The sequence below is a fragment of the Crotalus tigris genome, unplaced genomic scaffold, assembly GCF_016545835.1.
Source record: "Crotalus tigris isolate CLP2741 ecotype Arizona unplaced genomic scaffold, ASM1654583v1 scf7180000020218.1340706, whole genome shotgun sequence".
Classification (NCBI taxonomy): Eukaryota; Metazoa; Chordata; class Lepidosauria; order Squamata; family Viperidae; genus Crotalus; species Crotalus tigris.
The window spans coordinates 89,816-105,828 of NW_024097911.1; the positions used below are offsets into that span (position 1 = coordinate 89,816).

Consider the following 16,013-nt stretch of genomic DNA (forward strand, 5'->3'; position numbering starts at 1 on the left):
TTAATGCAGAAAATATAGCACAGAAAAATGATTGCAAAAATATATTTATTTCCAGTAAATATTCTAACAGCTTATTTCCAGAAAATACTATTGCTAATGCTTGAATAATCAGAGAGTTTTAGATAAGAGTCTTGTCTTCATCACCAGTAAAATGGTCCAGTCTATTCTGGAATCTTTCCTTCACAGACAGGAAACTTATTAAGCACAGAGCACTTTACATTAAAACAGCAGTAACAGAAAACAAGCAGTGGTTGTAGCAGTTCCATGAAAGGAGTTTTTGACAATTCTTTATAACTGAACAACACCGTAATATTTATAACTTTCCCACCGCACCAGCTTCTGCTTCCGCTTCATTGTACTGGATCATCCAAGATTTGGGATTCTGCTTTTGTATCTAATCAAGGAAAATCAAAGGAGTCCAGTTAGGAAAATAGAATAAAAAGATATACCAGATTCTCTGCAATACCCTCCCTGAAACCATCACTCTATTAGGGGAAAATAGAAATTGTATGGGCATGATTTAGGCTGTACAGCTTTGCCTGCCTGCCTACTTATTTATATGTAACCTTTTCTCAGAAAGCAAAGGGTGGTGTATGTGGTGTATAAGGGGGTTCTCTTCTAATTTTACCCACCTATCAACAATTGTGTGAGCTGGGCAAGGTTGAAAGAGAATAAGATCAAGAAGGAACTTAAGCCCAGATCTCCAAGACTCACATTTTAACCATAAAAGCTATACTGGCTCTTATCAGAACACTACAGGATCTGTTAATGGTTACACATTTTAATGCCCTAACACTTGTTTGAAGCAAGCATGACTGCCAAGAAAAAGCTGAATATATTCAGAAAGGAAAACTTAAATGTTGAAGTGAGTACTTAGAAAATTGCCAATTTCCTGCAAAGTCCATAACTCCCATCATTTAGTGCTTTGATCCTGTTTCTGACAATATTTATTAAAAAGGATTGAAAAGGACAGTTCCATGTCAAAATGTATAACTATACTCTCCTCTTTATTGATCCAACATATTTTAATTCTACCAACTTAGTTATCCTTAATGCAGAAGTAGACTATTATTTTAGTTATTTTACAAATAATTCAAGGTGGTGAACACATTCAATACAATTTCCTCCTATTTTCCCTACAACAACCTGTGAACTCAGCTGGGCTGAGAGAGTCTCTGACCCAGGGTCAACCAGCTAACACTGATGGCTAAGGTAGGATTAGAACTCATAATCTCCTAGTCAGTACCTTAGCAACAAACTGTAGGATCTGCTTCTTGGAGGTCTCTTTAAAAGCTCGCGGTCCCCACCTGAACTCAAACTCAGGAGGATCTGTGTGTGGGAGACGTGTATATTCCAGATATCTAGGAAGTGAGAATTATGTGATCAGTGGGGGAAAAAAAAACAAACCTTTGTAATCACCAAACAGATTATTTAGTAAAATAACTGTCCTTCAGCTCAAAGATATCATTCCTGCTTTTTGGAAAAAAAATAGTCTGAGATTTCCCATTAACCTGTATCCTAATTAATAATCCTATCCCAATTCCCTTTCTTAAAAAGATCCAGATGTTAGCCCTTAAAAGACACACAAAACATTCTGGATTCCCATCTGCCAGTCACTCAAACCAGTATATGATTAATTTCTCTTCCAGCACTAAAGATAACAAAGGCTTTGCAATCCCCAACTCACTTTTGCCTCACAAATTCCTCTGTCACCAGCTTTTTGATATCACCAAAGACTTTGTGTTTTCCCCTGGGGAAAGAAAAAAGAATGTCATTCTCTCAGATCAGCTGACAAAGGAGATTTTTTTCCAAGATTCATCCAACCACACTGAAATATTTGAATTTATCGCTCAACGCTGTCTTAAAGCAGCCAGTATTACCCAGAACAATCAATATGTAATCTCCTCAGCATTTCCCAAACAGCAGCTGCACGAAGACAAAAGAAAAGAGAAGAGTTAAGCATATGAAGCTATCTAAGAAATAGAGTAAATTACGGAGGAGTGAAACCTACATTCTTTGACCACGTTGCCTTTCATGAAGATAAGACTAAGTATTATTATAAGGAGGCCCATCTTGGGAGCGTTCTCATCGCTGCAAAAAAGAAAAAAGAGGTTCCGCTTCTTAATTTGGAAGTGAAGACTGGGGATTTTACCTGAATTACCCAGTGAGAAATAACATTTTAAGCCAAACTTGTAACATTTCAGTTCAGGAACTAATGAAAGAAGATCTGTGGATTGCTCAAAGCATGGGATAACACAGAGGAACTCCATTTCCCAAAGCATGGAGGACACATGGGTTCGCCTCAGGAATAGGACCACCAGCTGAACTCTCACTGGGGGGTGCACTTCCCAAAACTTTTGATGAGGCTCCCCATGAAATTCTGCTATTACAATTTGAGACACTTTTCAATATGTCAGAAGGGGAGAATGGTTAAATGCATGACCGATAATCATATATTTAATTTAATTAATTTAGTACATTTAATTCAATGTATACTTCAATATATACAAAATGAAATTTAGATTCTGTCATACCACTCAAAGACTTAAGCGGCCCAGAAAAAGGTTTTGATCTCTACCTTAGTATCTCAAAATGCAGGAACACAGAAATCATGTTATCAGAAAAAAGCAACACTATTGCTCATTTCAAAATGCATGAAGAGATTTTTGACATGTTTTGTACAAGGTTTTATACAACATTTAGCCAACAGAGAAGCACAGAAACAGAGGTATTACATTCCCTCTTTTCCTTACTCAGTCACAATATCCCCTTCCAAAGGAGGAAATTTACTGATCAGGATGTAGGAATGGTACTTTGGGTCAATTTCCACCACTCCCAGCCCAAATACCTGAGAAAACAGGAAAGATAAATCAGAATAGAGCCCCCTTCCTCGTTCACTGTTATTGCCTCTTCTTTTTAAATGAGAAAACTCACATGCAAACATAATGAATTTATTATTTATATAAAATTAAATTCATATAATAAAATCCATCAAAACAATTAAAAACGATAATTTGAATATTTCGGACATGTGATGCTACACCCAGAAAAATACGGCATACTCCATTTAATCCTCCAGGGAAAGATTGAAGGCAAACGAGGTCCAGGCAGAAGAAGAACATCATGACTTCAAAATCTAAGAGACTGGTTTGGACAAAACTCAGCAGCACTTTTTCGTGCGGCTGCTGATAAAAACAGGATTGTCATCTTGATCGCCAACGTCCGATAATGGATATGGCATAAGAAGAAGAAGAAGAAAATCCATCATTTTCATGAATTATATAAGTTATCTTGTTCATGGTAAGTATTCAGATTCTGGATTGTTGACCAAGTGTTCAGCCTGAATTAGGATCCCCAACTGTAAGACTAGACTATCCAAAATTTAAAATATAGGAATACAATAAAATACATTTACAATCTATTGAAATTTCTCCATTCATTCAGGCTAAGCCAGAAATGCCATGTTGATGACAAGGGCAAATCACTCCTTGAATTATGAGGCTAGATTTCTCCATTGCTTATGGTCAATGGAGTATTTTAGTTTCATTATATCCTACAATGACCTTTTCTACATACTCTTGTAGCATATTGAAAATTGATAAACTAATTGAAATGTAAGCTTTCATGGATCATAGTCAATTCAACTGTTAGTCTTTAGGATGGACAACATTTTTTGTGCTGCAGGATTCCCACTCTGAAAACTTTTCTTTATTGCCATGTTTTAGATTGGCTTCTTCATTAGCAAAGTAAGATGGATAGATTGATCAAATTTATTCAAATCATCAATGGATTCCTCACCTGTTGAAGAGTCTGGTTGGCTCGTCTGAGGATCTCAGGAAAGAGATCTTTGTAGTCTTTGACGACATATTTCAGAATATCTGAAATATAATTTATATTTCAGAATATAAAAAGACAAAGTTGATCTATTAGCTCCTAGGGAGACTGATCTCATCTCGGGGGTTCTCATGAGCTTCTAGTTGGCAACTAAAATTTTGGACTAGATGTTATGTTCTTTTGATGAAGGCTACTTATACATACAACATTCTATGTTACCTTGGACATACTCAAAATAAATACAAATAACAATGAAGTTTATGGCATACATTCTTACAGAAACTTTTAAAAAGCAAATAATTTTAGTTTAGCATTCACAAAGTTCTTTTCTTATCATTATTAATTGTCATTTATTTACTATCCTGCTTGGTGGCTCTCAAAAGACCTTTCCCAAAAATTTGCATTAAAATGGAGGAAAGAGGCTCACCAATATGGTAAAAATCCTCCCATTCTTTGAAAAACTCAATCTTAGAACAGAAATCATCGAAAACAGAGCATATGCAGATATCCATATTCCAACCCTGGAAACAGAATCTGAGTCCCCCTGATGAAATAAAATAAAAATAAGTCCATGTTTACCTGTCCGTTTAATAGGGATTTTCTTCTGATCCTTGATCAGAAGGAATTGCACTAGTTCATTTACCTGCAGAGAGAATATAACATACGTTACAGCAGTGGTTCTCAACCTGTGGGTCGGGACCCCATTTGGGGCCAAACGACCATTTCAAGGGGGTCGTCAAACAACGCAGTCCGCCATTTTTTTTCCCCTTTTCCTTAGCTGTGCTATTCTCTTTTATTCTATTGGCTTTTGAAAGCCAATAGAATAGAATAGAGTCTAATTCTATTGGCTTTCAAAAGCCAATAGGAATTGTCCAGGCTGTCTCTGCCCTGCTGAGCCCGCCAAAAGTCCCATTCTGCAAACGGTGCTGCACCAGTTGAGTAGTCCTCGACTTACGACCAGTTGGGGGTCGCGGCATTAAAAAGGTTGAGAACCACTGCGTTACAGGCAAACCTGTGCATGTGGTACAGTTCCATGAGTACCAATTTACGTTTCTTATAAATATTGTCTTCATGGTTGTGGGGCACGCTTCAGTGTCCCTAGCTGTTCTGTAACTTTAAAAAAAAAATCTATAGGCCAGGAAAGCTGCTACAATGTACATAACTGTTACAGGTCATAAAATGTGTGCTTATTCATTTTAAAACAGAGCTTGCATAATAACAATAATAAAGTTGGAAGGGACCTTGGAGGTCAGCTAGTCCAACCCCTTGCTTAGGCAGGAAACCCTATACCATTTCAGACAAATTGCTGTCCAATCTCTTCTTAAAAACTTCCAGTGTTGGAGCATTCACCGCTTCTGGAGGCAGGTTGTTTCACTGGTTAATTGTTCTAACTGTCAGGAAGTTTCTCCTTAGTTCTAGGTTGCTTCTCTCCTTGATTAGTTTACACCCGTTGCACTTTGCAGAATAGCTTGACTCCCTCTTCTTTGTGGCAAATCCTTAGATATTGGAATAGTGCTATCATGTCCCCCCTCGTCCTTCTCTTCATTAAACTAGACATACCCAATTCCAGCAACCGTTCCTTATATGTTTTAGCCTCCAGTCCCCTAATCGTCTTTGTTGCTCTTCTCTGTACTCTTTCTAGAGTCTCAACATCTTTTTTACATTGTAGTGACCAAAACAATGCAGTATTCCAAGTGTGGCCTTACCAAGGCATTGTAAAGTGGTATTAATACTTCATGTGATCTTGATTCTATCCCTCTGTTAATGCAGCCTAGTACTCTGCTGGCTTTTTTGGCAGCTGCAGCACACTGCTGGCTCATATGTAAGTGATTGTCTACAAGGACTCCGAGATCCCTCCCACAGTTTACTACTATTGAGCAAGGTACCACCTATAAGAGGGGTGTCAAACTCAATTTCATTGAGGGTTGCATCAGCATTGCGGTTGCCCTCAGGGGGGCGGGGCGGATGGGTGTGGCCAGGGTGGGTGCAGCCTACTGAGTGGGCGTGGATGGAGTGGGTATGGCCTACTGGGTGGGCATGGCCAGCTCTACATCGTTTGCATCAAGGGTGCCTGTGGGGGCCTGGGCAGGAGTGGGACAGATCTGAGGGTCTCTGGCAGAAGGGGGTGGGACCGGAGCAAGCGCCAAGGCATGGTCCATTTCTTCATTCCTTACAAAGGGTGACACCTCCCCAGCATGCACCCAGGGGGTGGGGTTGACACAGCAGGGGCTGGTTCCTTGATGTTTCTAGATGCCCTTGTGGAGCTAAGAGTGAATGTGTTTCAGCATAGATGGCTACCACAAAATTGTACATTGGTTCCCAGCCGGCCTGGGCCAGGGCCAAAGCAGCGGGGGCCGTCCCCTCACTGTTTCCAGAATGGCTTCACGGGCCACATGAAACCATTTCGCGGGCTGCATCCGGCCCCCGAGCCTTGTGTTTGACATGTCTGACCTATACTATACCTGTACATTTGGTTTTTCTTGCCTAAATGTAGAACCTTACTTTTTCCACTATTGAATTTCATTTTGTTAGATAGCGCCCAGTGTTCAAGTCTGTCCAGATCCTCCTGTATCTTAAGCCTATCTTCTGGAGTGTTTGCTTTGGTTATAGCCAGCCATAACCCACAAGAAGCCCACAAAAAGGCATAAAAAGTGACTCACTTTTTGTTCCACTTCAGCGGGGGAGTGTTGCTCCAAATTACGTTGCGCCTGACTTAGCGTTTGAGACTGACTGAAAGTGAATTCTTCATCAACGTCCATACGCCGTACCTGAACAAAAGCAATTGGGTGATCCCTGAAAAATACTGATCCTGTGCATTTCCATTATTAAACCGATGTTCCTATGCATATTGACCTGTAAGCAAATCTCATGGAAAACAACAGAATTTATTTCAAGATAAATATGCACAGGGCAGTGCTGAAGCAGACTGTTTCACAAGGGGAAACTTAAAATAATAATAATATATAAAATAGTAAACAGACCAGTCAGTACTAAATGCTAAGCAAGATTTGCCAAGAACTTCCTTCAGAAGCTCATTCATCATTCAAGCACAACTGCGTGGTTCATCTTACTGCCTGAAAAAATGGCAAACAACATGGATTTGTTATCTTTCCCCATTTTCATTCGATACAAGGCAGAGGCAGAGGCATGACAGACCACACATTCCTATTGCAATGTGTGAAAAAAGGCATGGCTATTTATATTAATAAAATAAGGGTTTAACAACATATATTCATGCAACTCAAGGTGTCACGAATAGTTTGAGCTACTCTAATCATATCTGAGTATGCGAAAGACGACAATAAAATTAGCTATTTTTGGAATATCACATCTCCTGTTCCCTTTTCTAACAATGCATATATTTAAGGTTCAGAATAGGTGATGTTATAGACATACATACATACATACATACATACACATGCCTTTTACATCACCTCTGAACCTTAAGTTATAAGCTAGCCTTAGAACTTAACCTTAAGTTATAAGTTAGCCTTATAACTTCACCTACTCTGAACCTTAAGTTATAAGCTAGCCCTCCCCAACAGGTGCCCTCTATGCTTACTGGCATACCTTTGAAGAGCCAGATCCTCTGCTGCTGCTACTATGCCTGTGCTGAGACATGGCTTTGGAAAGAGGCCTGAATGAAACAGGAAAATAAAATTATTATAGCTTATCATATCCAGCCTATGAAAGCACAGCCTGTCTTTAACGTCTGTCAATTGTCTATATACAGGTGACCAGCGAATGGTCTCTTCTACCTGTAAATAAATGGAAGGTTCCCAAAATCCTAAATTAGCAGGTCTTCCTCTCTCTAGTTCTAGTTCCCAATATCCAATATGTGAAATCCAACAAGTTTATTCTGGTGGGGAAAACCCAACACTGGACTAAATTTCTGTCCAGGGGCAGCTCTGTGCCAGCCCAAATAGTTCCCATATTCTCGTAAAGGCTCCCATATTCCTAGTTATTATAAGTCTTTCTCCGCGAGGAAAACCTTTAGCCGACACACAGCAGGTAGCAATGCAAAAGACAGTGTTTTCAGCGAGGCAGAAAGTGTCACTCCGGCCTTCCAGCCCTGAAAAGACTTACTACCGCTCGCACTAGCAACATTTCTGGGCGCGAAGGCTAACTCTCAACACTCTTACTCAGTCCGCCTTTTCCCTCTATTTAGGAAAAGCTACTCACCTCGGTACCTTCCGCGGTCTCACTGCACATGCGCCTCTCTTTCCGCCCGGCCGGTAGAACTTTGCTATGGCGCACGCGCCTCAGTGTGAACTCTGCCTCTTCTTGCGGAGGCTGCTTCTTGAGCGTCGCTTAGCAACGCTTACTGGTGGCGAGCGTTGTTCAGTACCTCCTTCTCTAATGTGGGGCCTCCTGGTGGAAGAGAGAGAGGCCATCGGAGCTGCAAAACTCCCGAGATACGGTAGCAGCAAAGAGGCACAAAAACCGCTACATCTTTGCTGCTGTCTGTTGTTGACAGGATATTTGGAGCCCGAATGGGGCGGCCCTTGTCTTAAGTTTGTTGAAGACTGCAACACTTATGGTTCCCAGCCCGCGGTCCCCTGTTATTACAGATCGGGAATTCTGGGAGTTGTAGTTCATTGTAGAGGAAATGCTGTCTCAGGAAAAAATAGAAGCTGCTATTTCTTTCAATCATCAGAGTTTAGCGCATCTTAAAGATCTTTATTATATCATGAACGTGGGGTTGATTTCAAGAAATTCATCAGATCCATATGATTGTTTCAATCATACCCACAGTCACCATGATCAATGATAATGGAAGATGCTGTGCAAATAATAAATGGAAAAGAATCGTAGTTTATTTTCCACGGAAAAAGCACTAGCTATCCATAGCCATTACCTCATGAATTTGGCAAATTGTTGCAAATAGTTGCATTCAAATAAAGATAAAACTAAACTGCAAGCTTAACATATGGTATATGTCAACAAGCTTAAAAATCCCATGGTTAAAAAATATATATCAGCCAATCACAAAACACTGCAATGCTGTGTACATAGATTCTCCCCAAAAAAGTGCAGTAAAACTTGACTTTGACTGATTTTTATTTTTCTGTACTTGAGCACAGAATTTTAAAATACCATGTCCTAGAACTGATATTGTTCTTCTGCCTCCACCACAGCAGTGTCCTGGAAGCTGGACCAGATTCTTCATTTAAGCAAGGCATTATTTTATTAAGGAAAGTCTGAGTTTTACTAATACCTACCATTTGGCTTGTAACCCTTCTGCTAACCTATTGCTAAATTGCTAAGTTGCAAAGAATGCAGAAGTTGCTATTGTGGCTGGAGATAACTTTCAGGCAATCTTTCAACTCTCGTGTTGCTCGTCCTCCCAATTAATAAACCAATTTTTTTTTGCCAGTCCCACAAGTAATAAATAAATTTTGAAGTCAAATGTCCATGTTCTGATTTTCCTCTGTAACTTTCCAGTATATTTAAATAAATTGAACATTTATAGTACCATGCTCACTCTTGAATTAATTCACCATTCCTCAGATCTCACATTAGGATGATAAGCACAGCAGTGTGCTGCAGCTGCCAAAAAAGCCAACACAGTGCTGGGCTGCATTAACAGAGGGATAGAATCAAGATCACGTGAAGTATTAATACCACTTTACAATGCCTTGGTAAGGCCACACTTGGAATACTGCATCCAGTTTTGGTCACCACGATGTGAAAAAGATGCTGAGACTCTAGAAAGAGTACAGAGAAGAGCAACAAATAAAGAATGGTTGCTGGAATCGGGTATGTCTAGTTTAACGAAGAGAAGGACGACTGGGGACATGGTAGCAGTATCTCAGGGGCTGCCACAAAGAAGAGGGAAGTAGAAGTAGTGTATACCTTTTTTTAATGAAAATTATCAGCACTTTTGATCAGTGACGTCATCAAAGTAAACAAACCCACGTGCTGATTACGTCAACAGGGCACAGCCCTAAAAGGAAGTGACGTGCTCAGCCCCCACCCTCCGGATGTGACGTTTTGGCCTAATCCCATCCAGATTGGCAGTCAACCCTCTGGGTACATGATTAGGTTAACCCTAGACTAATTCTATGGACATTCAAAACCAAAAAGAGCTAAGTAAAGTGAATAATTAGCAGAGGCCTGTGTTTTTGGGGAACAAGCTCTACTTTGGGGAGCTGTTAACCCTAGACTATTTCTATGGACATTCAAAACCCAAAAGAGCTAAGTGAATAATTAGCAGAGGCCTGTGTTTTTGGGAAACAAGCCGTACTTTGGGGAGCTGTGAAATAAAAAATAAAAAAGGCTTTTTATTTCTAATCATTCTAGCCTAACGATGCTTTTAATTTTTGTGGAGTTTTAAAAATCAGTGCCTCAAAAGCTGGGGAAAAAGAATCCCCTGAAAGGCAGCCAGAGCCTGCATTTAACCCCTTTTTTCTAAAAGATATTTTTTTCTAAAAGGTATTTATGTCTAGGTTGTTTTAAAAGCATTTCCTCGAATGCAGGGGGAAAAACAAACAAACACAGCCCCTTTTAAAACCCACAGCTGGTTTTTACCTTTGTAAAAAATCTAAACACACCTATTTTGCCATTTGTACCCCGAATAAAATTTATTCTGCCCGCCTTCCCACTATAGCAAAAGACAAGGAATATTACCAGGAATTAAAATGCTCACAAGAGGCAAGCAGCCAACCAGGCTCACAAGAGGCAAGCAGCAAGCAGCCATGCCTGTCTGTCTGCTAGTAAAAAAAAAGAAGGGGTAGGCCTGGTTTGGGATGTGCCCGGGCATGTCATGCTCCCCGTGATCTGGGCATGCGCTATGCTCAAGGGCGTGTCATGGCAAGGGGCAGGGGAGTTTGCTCCCCCTGATCTGGGCATGCGCAATGCTCAAGGGCGTGTCATTGCAAGGGGCAGGGGAGTTTGTGCGGGCAGGGACATGCCCGGGCATGTCATGCTCCCCGTGATCTGGGCATGCGCAATGCTCAAGGGCGTGTCATTGCAAGGGGCAGGGGAGTTTGTGTGGGCAGGCCTTAACAGCTAGCGATTTAACCCCAGCAGTCTTTTGAAGATGGCAGCCTCTGATGGAGATTTGTTTGATGTAAATTTGACCCCCAAACCACCCAAGCGTGGGCGCAGACTAAGAAAAGGACCTGAGTTATACAGTTTCATTGAAGAGAACAAACTTATAAAACCTTGTTATTGCAGATTCTGCAAAACATCAAATGGTAAGTAAATATGTTTTTATTTATGATAATGTAAATGGTGCTGGAGCGGATACACCGCTAACAGGATGTGCTTTATATTTTGCAGACACTGAATTAGTAATACCTAGACAGCAAACACTTCAAGACACCCCGCTTTTAGATTCCTGTGGTAATCGCCATGGTCAGAAAGCTTCTGCAGATTTCTCTGATCTAGACTGTAACAGGGGTTATGAGCTATCCCAGAGACCACGCTATCTACCTTGTGAGTTAAAGAGCTGCAATTTGTGTAAAGACTGGTTTGCTTGTGACTGCGGACGTGATTTGTGGGGCTCAGACGGGTCAGAGTATTATAAAATAGTATTATCTTCTGATTCTGATAGTGGTGATGAGGGATATTTTTCTGATGGCAGAGCCGTGCACCCTCTGAATTCTGTATAAACAATAAAAGACTGTGTTAATGTCAACACTTGAACATTTGTCAGTGGTCTTTCAGTATAACGATGCATGAAAAGCTTTTAAGTCGTATTTATTATACTCCGGTGTGTGTAGGGAGTTATGGAGGTGTGAATGCCCTTTTTCAGGAAGCTAGAAAACATGATAAAAACCTGACCATGAAGCAAGTCAAGACGTGGCTGTCAGGGGAAGACGCTTATACGCTTCATAAGCCTGCAAGAATTAATTTTCCTAGAAATAAAACAGTAGTGTCTGGCTTAGATCATCAATGGCAGGCTGACCTCATAGATGTCTCCAAATTTTCTAAAGAGAATCATGGAAAAAAGTACATCTTAGCAGTTATCGATGTGTTATCTAAATATGCCTGGGCCTCCCCTTTATCTGATAAAACAGGGAGGGAAGTTACATACGCTTTCCAGAATATCTTTCAAACAGGACGTGCACCCCGAAAATTACAGACAGATGCAGGTAAAGAGTTCTTGAATATTCCACTGAAGAAACTTTTAGCACGTTACGGCATTCATCATTTTGTCACTCATAGCGAAACTAAAGCAGCCGGTATAGAGAGGTTTAATAGAACCCTAAAAAACAAACTCTGGAGATATTTCACAGCTAGAAATACCCACCGGTATGTGGACATTTTAGCAGATACTATTCAGGGGTACAAGAGCTCTTACCATCGTAGCATCGGTACTGCTCCTAACACCGTAAATTTGTCTAACGAAAGGGGTGTGTGGATGAGGCTTTATGGGGCAACTTTAAAAAGAAAAAGAAAGGAAAAATGTATTAAGATGGGGGATCATGTCAGGGTATCCAGACTGAAGGGTAAGTTTGAAAAGGGCTATCAGCAAACCTATACGGATGAGATATTCATCGTCAAAGAACTGCAGACAAGGGGGGAAAGAGCGGTGTATAGATTAAATGATTACAATGGTGACCCTGTAAAGGGGGCTTTTTACTTTGAGGAGCTCCAAAAGGTTCCTGCTGACCAACAGCGCATATACAGAATAGAGAAAATTATCCAAAAAAGAGGGCGGGGGAGACACAGAGAATTTCTAGTCAAATGGACTGGATGGCCAGAGAAGTTCAACAGTTGGGTTAAGGAGAATGAAGTACAACATCTTTGATATGGCAGAGTTTTACATCACCCTTCCCAGCAATGCGTCAGCAGCAATTTTCCCCCAAAACAGAAATTCTAATTTTACTATACAATTAGCAAGATCATTGGATCTTCCAGGGTCATGGGAAGTAGGGCTAGCAGAGATACAGTATCCGCATAGTTGGCACACATTAACTTCTCATGGATATTTTGAAATTGCTAATGAGAGAAAGAGATGGCATTTTTCTTTGAGAAGCGGATACTATACTAGCATCCGACAACTGTTAGAAAATATGAACAAGCTTATATCAAGTGCCAAGGACTGCCCTAAGACAACCCTACAGTATGATGCAGTGGGTCGAAAAATTAACCTTAAAGGTGATGAACCGCATACCATTCTAGTTAGCGGAGAACTTGGACATCTGTTAAGTACGTTCCCTGGATTCAACACCTTATATGTTTACACAGACATTGTAGAGCTCCAGATAGTGGGTGACTACTATGTGCCATTACTGCGCTGTGTGCCTGTGCAAGGGCAAGACAATGATTTCATCACAATAACCTATGACCGTCCACATTATGTACCAGTCAGCAAACATCACATCGATACCGTTACTATAGAAATCAAAACCGACCAGGACAAAAACGTGCGTTTTTATAACGGGAAGGTGATTGTCAAGCTTCATTTTAGGCCTCGGAAAAGTGAAGGATGGTTGTAATCAAGGAGCACGGGAACCCTCAAGACTACGTGGCTTACTACAGGGCACAAGCCGGTGGAGGCCTTCCAGGCTTCCGAGGAGCCCCCATTATGTATGGGACCGGGTTAGGGGGTCTGTTCCGTGGGCTTTTTCGAAAAGCAATGCCTTTTTTGAGGCGTGGGTTAGAAATCATTAAGCCGCATGTGAAATCTGCTGCCAAAAACAATGTCAGAGATGTTGCGGGGAATCTTGTATCCCAAGTTGTTGATAGGGGGCAGGCTGGATCAGGGTTGTTCATAGCCAGGAAGAATTATGCATCGGGCCCGCCTATTCCACTTAAAAAGAGAAGACTTGTGAAAAAGCCCCGTCATACCAAGAGGAGACGTGCGCAGAAGAGGAAGCTCTGTGACAAGGAAGACATATTCTAATACAATATGTCATTTATTCATTCTGCTTCAGAGGAATGTGTTAAATCAGAACTGGATCTTTTTCAACTGGCGACTACACAGACCAGTATTGAAAACAGTACCTATGTCGAGATCCCTCCTTTATCAGCACTAACACCCAACGCACCCCTGGAATTTTTTATCACAGGGCATGGTGAACATTACACGGATTTAAACAACACTCTGCTGTATGTGAGTTGCAAGATTGTAAAGGCGGATGGGATGGATATTGATGATGGGGCAAGGGTGGGCCTGACCAACTACCCTATAGCATCACTATTTAACCAGCTGGATGTTACTTTGGGAGATCGGCTCATTACACAGAGCCATCATTGCTATTCTTATCGGGCCATGATTGAACTGATTCTGAACTTTGGTAGTGATGCACTGGGTACCCAATTTACAGCTGGGGGTTTTTACAAAGATGACTCAGAACTCATGGAGAGTACTCTACTGACAGCTGCTGGGAACTACGGTTTCAAAGCGAGAGCAAGACACACGGCCGGTAGTCGTAAATGGGATTTTCTAGGGCCTCTGCATAGCGATCTGTTTTTTCAAGACAGACTGCTGATTAATGGCGTTGATGTGAAAGTCAAACTCACAAGAAGCAGAAATGAATTTTGTGTGATGAAGGACGGCAATGAGAATTATAAAGTGCAACTCCTGGCAGCTTCTCTCTTTGTAAAACGTGTAAAAATAGCCCCGGGAGTGCGCGTTGGGCATGCAGAAGCTTTGAAACCGGAGTCCCCAGCAGCTGTCAGTTACTAGCAGACAGAGAGGCATGGCTGCTTGCTGCTTGCCTCTTGTGAGCCTGGTTGGCTGCTTGCCTCTTGTGAGCATTTTAATTCCTGTTAATATTCCTTGTCTTTTGCTATAGTGGGGAGGGGGGCAGAATAAATTTTATTCAGGGTGCAAATGGCAAAATATGTGTCTTTAGATTTTTTACAAAGGTAAAAACCAGCTGTGGGTTTTAAAAGGGGCTGTGTTTGTTTGTTTTTTCCCCTGCGTTCGAGGAAATGCTTTTAAAGCCACCTAGAAATAAATACCTGTCAGAAAAAATATCTTTTAGAAAAAGGGGGTTAAATGCAGGCTCTGGCTGCCTTTCAGGGGATTCTTTTCCCCCAGCTTTTGAGGCACTGATTTTTAAAACTCCACAAAAATTCAAAGCATCGTTAGGCTAATAAAAAGCCTTTTTTATTTTTTTATTTCACAGCTCCCCAAAGTAGGGCTTGTTTCCCAAAAACACAAACAGCTCCCCAAAGTAGGGCTTGGTTCCCAAAAACACAGGCCTCTGCTAATTATTCACTTAGCTCTTTTTGGTTTTGAATGTCCATAGAAATAGTCTAGGGTTAACAGCTCCCCACAGTAGGGCTTGTTCCCCAAAAACACAGGCCTCTGCTAATTATTCACTTTACTTAGCTCTTTTTGGTTTTGAACGTCCATAGAATTAGTCTAGGGTTAACCTAATCATGTACCCAGAGGATTGCCTGCCAATCTTGATGGGATTAGGCCAAAACGTCACATCCGGAGGGTGGGGGCTGAGCACGTCACTTCCTTTTAGGGCTGTGCCCTGTTGACGTAATCAGCACGTGGGCTTGTTTACTTTGATGACGTCACTGATCAAAAGTGCTGATAATTTTCATTAAAAAAAGGTATACACTACTTCTACTGAGGGAGTCAAGCTATTCTCCAAGGCGCCTGAAGGCAGGACGAGAAGCAACGGATGGAAACTGATCAAGGAAAGAAGCAACTTAGAACTAAGGAGAAACTTCCTGACAGTTAGAACAATTAACCAATGGAACAACCTGCCTCCAGATGTTGTGGGTGCTTCATCATTGGAGGTTTTTAAGAAGAGACTGGACAGCCATTTGTCTGAAATGGTGTAGGGTTCCTGCCTGAGCAGGGGGTTGGACTCGATGACCTCCAAGGTCCCTTCCAACTTTATTATTATTATTATTATTATTATTATTATTATTATTATTATTATTATTGATCATCGCACAGTCAGCCAGATGTTCAGACTGGATTTGGCATTTTGTCTACCTATCAAGTCCTTACCCAGGACCTGGGATAGGCAGATATGGATGTTTGATGGTATTACAGATATTGTCGCAGGATGGAAGAAGTTCCTAATAAGGCCGCCTTTTGCAACTGACTAATAGCGAATTTGTCTATTATTATTATTATTATTATTATTATTATTATTATTATTATTATTATTATTATTATTATTATTAACTTATCCAAATTTCAGTCACAGATCCCCACAACAGTTTCTGCCTCCTGACTTTATTTGCCATCTCAA

At 40.9% G+C, this 16,013-nt stretch overlaps 2 protein-coding genes across 5 annotated transcripts in view; one reads left to right on the top strand and one right to left on the bottom strand.

Moving 5' to 3' along the window:
* Positions 1–28: 28 nt before the first annotated feature.
* LOC120318451 (non-structural maintenance of chromosomes element 3 homolog) lies at positions 29–8,323 on the bottom strand. Of its 4 annotated transcripts, none has more exons than XM_039366078.1 (11): positions 8,017–8,323; positions 7,405–7,471; positions 6,495–6,602; positions 4,414–4,477; positions 3,799–3,878; positions 2,754–2,848; positions 2,012–2,091; positions 1,881–1,926; positions 1,688–1,750; positions 1,247–1,361; positions 29–394 (listed from the first exon to the last, which is right to left on the bottom strand). In XM_039366078.1, exons 2-11 carry the CDS (start codon positions 7,453–7,455, stop codon positions 314–316), a joined length of 783 nt encoding a protein of 260 aa, XP_039222012.1. In that variant the 5' UTR covers positions 7,456–7,471; positions 8,017–8,323; the 3' UTR covers positions 29–313. The 4 variants fall into 4 exon arrangements, with proteins under 4 accessions (XP_039222012.1, XP_039222013.1, XP_039222014.1 ...); XM_039366079.1 differs by lacking the exon at positions 8,017–8,323 and adding an exon at positions 7,921–8,009; XM_039366080.1 differs by lacking the exon at positions 8,017–8,323 and adding an exon at positions 7,977–7,996.
* A 5,530-nt stretch (positions 8,324–13,853) lies between these two features.
* The window catches only part of ITIH6 (inter-alpha-trypsin inhibitor heavy chain family member 6), a 28,973-nt gene continuing 26,813 nt past the window's right edge, over positions 13,854–16,013 (top strand). The window contains exon 1 of the mRNA XM_039366034.1: positions 13,854–13,896. The gene's annotated coding sequence lies outside the window, so the exon portion shown is untranslated. The remainder of the gene's footprint in view (positions 13,897–16,013) is intronic.